Source organism: Odontomachus brunneus, unplaced genomic scaffold (assembly GCF_010583005.1).
Source record: "Odontomachus brunneus isolate Ranch 3 - 2012 unplaced genomic scaffold, Obru_v1 Obru_scaffold_004, whole genome shotgun sequence".
Lineage (NCBI taxonomy): Eukaryota > Metazoa > Arthropoda > Insecta > Hymenoptera > Formicidae > Odontomachus > Odontomachus brunneus.
Genome location: NW_022639454.1, coordinates 2,345,649 through 2,353,557, shown reverse-complemented (window position 1 = coordinate 2,353,557; position 7,909 = coordinate 2,345,649). Strand labels below are relative to the sequence as shown.

At 34.4% G+C, this 7,909-nt stretch overlaps 1 protein-coding gene across 1 annotated transcript; it reads left to right on the top strand.

Annotated features, from left to right (window-relative positions):
- Positions 1-3,344: 3,344 nt before the first annotated feature.
- On the top strand, positions 3,345-7,246 carry LOC116847280 (zinc finger protein 135-like). Its single transcript, XM_032822118.1, has 2 exons — positions 3,345-3,725; positions 4,648-7,246. Exon 2 carries the CDS (start codon positions 4,677-4,679, stop codon positions 6,093-6,095), a length of 1,419 nt encoding a protein of 472 aa, XP_032678009.1. The 5' UTR covers positions 3,345-3,725; positions 4,648-4,676; the 3' UTR covers positions 6,096-7,246.
- The last annotated feature ends 663 nt before the right edge of the window (positions 7,247-7,909 follow it).

Here is a 7,909-nt window from a genome sequence, read left to right as displayed (position 1 = left end):
TAGCATACGGATACCGCGTCGGAAGAACGCTTCAACTTTTGAGGTTATCTACGAATCGACCTAATTTTTGGTATCTTCATATGATGTGAAGTGCTGCTCAGACAGGCCGTGCGTCATCGATCGAGACAAGTGATAGTCAGAAGGAGCAATGTCTGGTGAATACGGTGAGGTAAAACTTCCCAATTGAATGTTTCCAAGTAGGTTTTGACCGACGCCGCAACATGTGGACGAGCATTATCATGGAGGAGAATAATTTTGTCGTGTCTGGAGTAGTAGTGCGTGCGTTTTTCCTTGAGTGCTCGGGTCAATCTCATCAATTGTGTTCGGTAGAGAGCCCCAGTAATGGTTTCGTTCGGTTTGAGTAACTCATAATACACGACACCAAGCTGATCCCACCAAACACACAACATAAGTTTTTTTCCATGAATGTTCGGCTTGGCTGTCGATGTTGAAGCATGACCACGTGGTCCCCATGATTTCCTCTTCTTTGGGTTATCGTAGTGGATCCATTTTTCATCACCAGTGACTATACGATGCAAAAAACCCTTTCGTTTATGCCTGGCAAGCAGCATTTTACATGTGCAAAATCGGCGTTCAACGTTTCTCGGCTTCAGTTCATATGGAACCCAATTTCTTTGCTTTTTAATCATTCCCAACAATTTTAAACGATGTGAAATTGCTTGTTGACTCCTAATGTAAGTGCAAGTTCTTCTTGCGTTTGGCACGAATCTTCCTCCAATAATGCTTCCAATTCCGCGTCTTCGTACACTTTCGGCTTCCGCTACGTTCTTTGTCTTCGACGTCTAACTCACCGTTCTTAAACTTTTGAAACCACTCACGACAACTTCTCTCACTTAAAGCAGCCTCACTATATGCTTCTATTACAAGTAATCGATGCGCCTCAGCTGCAGATTTTTTCAAATTAAAGAAGTAAATCAAAAGTTCCAGCAAATGACGCTTATTCGGTTCAAAACTCGACATTTTCGCACGAAAAAAATTATATGATGCTGATACAAAATCGCTAATATTTCAAGGTTATGGTGTTGCCAGATGTCCAACCTTACGATATGACGTTTTACATCTGACAATTTCAACCATAACTTACTAGTCGGGCCATCTTTTGTCAAACGGCGGAGACTTATTTGTACTCCCAATATATATATTTACATATATTACTTTGTTTACTTAAAATAAATATATTACTAATGTTATATCTTTTATGGAACAATGAATAATAATTACATAATCGTTATGTAGTAAACTTTCAAACAATAGTATACTTTACGAAATATTGTTCTTATTAAGAGCATTTCATCCAAACTAATAATTTTTTTGCGAAATACGTTGTCGTTTTTGTATTTATGTTGTAACAAGCATACAATTGTCATGTTTTTGATACATTTATTGACCCTCTCTGTACGATAAGTACGACAGAAAGAAAAGAATTAGAGGACGATTAAATGATGCTGTCTTATATTTGTGTATAAAGATGTTATATTTATTTGAAAAGTAATTGTTATTTTCATTATAATATTTAGTTCTGAAATTCTGAAAAAGCGTTACATTACATGTACACCGCAATCATCTGGCGAATATTTACGTCCATACACGTACCCGCGCACATATAATTATGCATACAAAAAAAGGTGTAAGCGTACATAAAGCGCATAAAATCTTCGCATTTGCATTATGATTACGTTCAGTTATGTCCGACGAGAAGTGAGACAGGAAATATTTTTATCGACAAACTCCCAGCACATTAAACCGACAGATAAATAGCTGGTTCTTTCAGATACTCGGGCCCATATTAATAATCGTTATTTGTAAATTTATCTCAAACGGAGGCGGCATTCCTTTTAGCATTGGGTTGTCGATTTCAATCGCAGTAATGTTTATAGCTGGAGACGACAAGCTTAACCCTTGGACGACTTGCTTTAAACTTTAAGCTGTAAGATATTGACAAATCATAACTGATTATTTTTAAAATAATCGACTGTGGTTAGTCAATTTCATATGGCTTAAAGATTAAAGCAAGATTGTGGACAAAGGGTAAGATTTCAATTTATTGTGCATAAGCGGAACACCTCACGTTGTTTATAGTAATCTTGGATGCAACGTGATATATCTATCCTGATATGCAGAACACAAAGTCTGGAGTAGGAAGATAAAACAAGTTTTTTCGAAGAATGTGTTCTTGCGACAATAATATACAGATATACTATTGTGTAATACTCATGAGATTTCCTGAAACAGATTTTGGTAATAGTTAAAATGAATATTGTACGTGGCATTCATTTGTATAATAATTAACTATATACTTTAAAATATTTGTTCACTGTCGACACTGATACTATGGCCTACTGGTAATCTGGCATTAAAACCAATTTATCTTGGTTCTACCATAGAAATAGTATAACTATATTCAATAGTAGAACTATATTAAGCTTCTCAGTATATACCACTTGAGTTGTATCTGTGTGTTTATATACCACATGTATGGTAAAAGTTCGTACCTTACATTACTGTTTAAAAAAGGGAATAGTTCATTTAAACTGCGCGAGTGCAAAACGTTGTACTTTTTCACCAGATTGGTACGACTTTCATGGACATCTAGCTGCAATCTATATGTCAATTTCTGTTTTTGTTTGCAAATAAAAATTAGTTTTATATGTAAAGCAGTGCTAACGGTTCGCGAGATTTTCTTCGCGTGGTGTAACATAGCAGTCTGCTATTGTATATTGCACAATCCATGTATATGCAGAAGGCCTACTGTCGCGGAGAAAATGCCGCCAACTGCCAAAACTGATGCAAAGAATTTTTGCTTCGGCAATTAATTTTATCCTAATTTTTATTTCAGAGACTCATTTATGAATGCTCCGTTCAGAATTCTAATAATTTTATTGGCACATCTATTCATTCGTTTGACCGTAAAGGATGCTGATTACTTGGAACATAAGCTCGAAAGTATAGAGCATATACCGGAAATAGATTCCTTGCCAAAAAAGTAAATATCATATTACGAGAGAAACTGATACGATCAATAAGATGCAGCAAGTATATTATTGCATGAAGGAAGTCACAAGAAAATAGAACCTCAATGAAGAAAGAATTGCCATAAAGAACGAGGATTTTCTTTGGGAGTTCTCTGAGTATAGAGAACATTCTGTACAGAAGATTAACATGGAAAAACGTAACATAACAGAATGTACAATTATTCACGGTAAATTTGAGGTCGGAACTTCAGCTTTCAATGTAAATTAAATTGTCACGACGAGATATCGCATGGACTTATGTATACATGTCCCAAATATTCGTACAAGATAAACAGAAAGGACAGCCTGAATAAACACATCAAACGGATACAGGGGATTACCTACGATTACGACTGATATATGTGCGTCAGGAATTTTAAAACCATTTACGATTTGAAGCGGACCAGGTTGCAGACCATACTGACAGGCAGGTGGTACATTGTGGCGAGGGAGTTTACGTCAGAAAAAGCCAAAATGTACTGTATAACCATAAAAGAAGAAAACATTTCAAGTCAGAATCCTTCTGCAAGATTTGTAAACATTATTTCACAACAAAAGAAAATCTCAAGCGGCATATCCAGGGGCACAAAAATAAATGCTACCGTCTACAGAAAACGTTAACAAGAAAAGATAATTTGGAGGAGCACATGAGGACTCGTACGGTTGAAAAATAATACTTCCGTGGTGTTTACGGTAAGACATACTCCCAGAATAGTAGTGCGTATAAGTAAACGAAGAAACAATCAGGTTCACTCAACATAATTAAGACGATTTTCTGAAAAAGAAAACGAAAAAACATCATTGCAAATATTCCGATGGTTAGTGAGACGAAAGAAAGTAGCCATTCAGATTAAACAAGAGAAACAGGAGGAAGAAAGAAATAATCTGCTTTTATTTGTGTAGTTTTCGACCAGAAAATATCATTTGAAACTTATCTACAAAAAATTTTTCTTCTCAAGACAGATTATCACCATCTCAAGACAGATTATTTTTCTACGAATATTATTATTAAATTTTGTATTTATTTGGTAATTAATTACGGTTTATGCAGATTCTTAATATATCTACTGATCTTTTGTACTTTGTAATAAACGTGATTATTAAGATGGAACTGACTTTATATTGGGCTATATACGTATGTACGTTATTTCATCTACTATAAAATCAACATATTTCTTTTTGTGAAAAACGACAAGCCTTAATACAATAATAAAGTTTCAATTGACATGTAATATATTTGCAAATTAGAAGAGACACTTGAAAAGATATTTGCTACTTTTACCAAGAACAAACGACTCTGCAAGATTCGTTGGCATTGTCGCAACTCGCTTTGTAACAAATATACTCTTTATGCCTTCTTGAAATATTTACTTAATTTCTGTATCCAAAATGTTGGAAATAATTTGAAGGATGATTAAAACGGAAAACCTTCATTGCTTTCTTCATTTTTCTTAAATTATTTTACCGTACTAATATTTTAATAATTCCCATATAATTGTCGTACAGTTAAAACATCATAAATAAATTCAATATTGATCTGTTGACAGATCTCTAATAATTGATTATTAGTACCTTATTAGTATATTATTTGATTTTATTGTAATTTGTGTTTTAGTGACTTTGCCTCTGCACTAATGATACACAATGATACCTAGTACTTCTCAAGAATCGGCACAGAACGTATCGTCTTCAAAAATTAGTAATTCTTCAGTTACGGATCGTCCGGAAACCCAGAATGTCAAGTCAAAAATGATGGCCTCGATGGAGCATGAGTACCCTTGGTCGTGCTCTGTATGCGGCAAACCTTTCAGGCACAAGCTCTCCTTTTTGAAACACAGGACCTTGAATGAATGCCTGATATGCAAAATTTGCCACATGAAGTTTGACCTGCCAGAAGAATTATATCGTCACAATGAGACGTGTCGTAGACCAGAGTATCCCCACAGCAAGTGTTCCTTTGGTGCAGATACATTGATGAGTTTGAGTGAACACATGAAATCGGTACACAATACTATCGACGATTTACCGATATCTTGTGACATACGCTTCAAGAATTTTTCAAGGCGGGATATTCTGAAAAGACATAAGGAAACATGTTATGTGGATAACATACAATCGGTAATATATGACAAGTGTGATTGCATCTTGAAGGACAAATATACCTTACAGGTGCACTTAAGAATACACACAAAGGGGAACACTTTGATGAAATGTTCTGCATGCGGCAGAAATTTCAAAAACAAGGTTCTCCTCGAGAAACACATAAGCTTGAATAATTGCCTGCAATGCCAAATTTGCGACCAGAAGTTTGACGTGTTAGAAAAATTTATTCGTCACTATACAATGTGTCTTAAACCTGAGTATACCTGTCGCGAGTGTTCTTACAAGACACGTACAAAGAACTGTTTGATTAAACACATGAAATCAGTACACAATGCTATCGACGTTTTACCGATATTTTGTGACATATGCTTCATGAGTTTTGAGAGGCAGGATAATCTTAAGAGACATAAGGAAACAGTCCATGCACAAAGCATACAATCGTTAAAATGTGACAAGTGTGATCGCATCTTCAATAAAAAACGTTCCCTAGAAAGTCACTACAGAAGAAAGCATCCAAACGCGGACACGTTGATGAAATGTCTTGCATGCGGCAGAAGTTTCAAATACAAGGTTTCCTTCGAGAAACACATAAGTTTGAATAATTGCCTGCAATGCCAAACTTGCGACCAGAAGTTTGACGTGTTAGAAAAATTTATTCGTCACTATAAAATGTGTACTAAAACTGAGTATACCTGTCGCGAGTGTTCTTACAAGACAGATACAAAGAACTGTTTGATTAAACATATGAAATCAGTACACAATGCTATCGACGTTTTACCGATATCTTGTGACATATGCTTCAAGAATTTTTCGAGGCGGTATCATCTGAAGAGACATAAGGAAACAGTTCATGTGGATAACATACAACCGGTAAAATGTGACATACGTGGTAACACCTTGAAGAACAAACGAACCCTAGAGAATCACTTAAAAAGCACACGCCAGAGGTGGACACGTTGATGAAATGTCCTACATGCGGCAGAAGTTTCAAATACAAAGTTTCCTTCGAGAAACACATAAGTTTGAATAATTGCCAGCAATGCAAAATTTGCGAACAGAAGTTTGACGTGTTAGAAGAATTTAATCGTCACGGTTTGACGTATCGTAGACGTCTGACGTGCCGCAAGTGTTCCTTCAAGGCAAGTACATTGAAAGATATGAGTGAACACGTGAAATCGGTACACAATTTGCCACCAGAAGTTTGACTTGCTAGAAGAAATATATCGTCACGACAAGGCGTGTCGTATACCAGAGTATATCTACCATGAGTGTTCCTAAAAGATAACTACAGAGGATTGTTTGATTGAACACATAACATGGAAACACAAGACTACCGCCCCTATGTTTCATGATATTAAAATCGCAGAGCATTCTTAAGAAACATAAGGAAACCGTTCACGCTAACACACAGTCAGTAAGAAGCGATAAGTGCGATAGTGTCTTCAAGCACAAATATAACTGAAACAAACATTAGCGCAAAGTATACTCACAGGAAAATTTTTTTCTGCAGAAGTTGTAATAAGATCTTCTAAACGCACGATGAACTGGGCCGACGTATCAGAGTTGAACTTGTCCGTATTGCAAGAAGATATTACAATTCACTAGTAAAGAGTCACACTTGCGGCTTGATACACGAATGAGAGACCTTTTTTCTGCGACGTTTACGACAACACGTGTATTTCTAAGGATAATTTGTACAACCATATAATGAACCATCATTCTGTTTCCTGAATGGTTGGCTATATTCAAGGAAAGTATCGTTTCCGTGAGTCAAAAGAAAGCAATTATTTAGATCACTCAAAAGAATGGGCAGTAGGAGAAAAATAATATGTTTGCAGCTCTCTTTACGTTGCATTTTCGTGACGAAGTATCTTTCTACGAATGTTACTATTGAATTTTGTATTAATTTTAATTACTTACACTGTTTTTATAGATTTTTAATAGATTAAGTGACACTCTACACGCAAAATAATAAGCGCGGTACTTAAGAAAGAAATAGAGTATGACTTTACGACGAATTATATATTATGTATTACGTAATTATATATTAATTATATATAAATATATATAATTATATATATATATATATATATTTATATAATAATGTATATATAATTACGTATAAGTATATATTAAAGAAATTATATATTGGAGAAAGAAATAGAGAATGACTTTACGATGAATTATATATTATTTATTATGTATAATTATGTATAATTATATATAACTATATAATTATGTATAAGTATATATTATGTATAATTATATATTATATATATATATATATATATATATTATTTATATATATATATATATATATATATTATTTTGTTTCCTTAAATGAAGAAAACACTGTAGAACGTCAAAATTAATGAAATTTTCGTGAATGTTTTTTGAAAAATGTACTTATCCAGTCGCTTCCCAACTTTGTAGTGTTTTTGCTTGTGTAAATAAAATATTAAAGAAATATATTTAATTTAAGAATAATGTTTATACATTGTATGTAGTGAAAGAAATGTTGAGCGTTGTCCTTATTATCAGCACATAACATACGTAGAGGCTCAATTTTAATTTATAATATTTCCATTTTTTTTGAGCCATCTAAGCACTTTTTTAATACATCATTCTTAGAATAGTTTTTTACGTTTTTTCAAACGGGTTTTTCGGAACAATGCCGTTGCGAGTCACATCTCACTCAGACCTCGCCTTGCGCGCTCATACTTGCGTGCGAGAAATGGACCTGTACGACCATTTAGATTTTGAATTTCAAAACC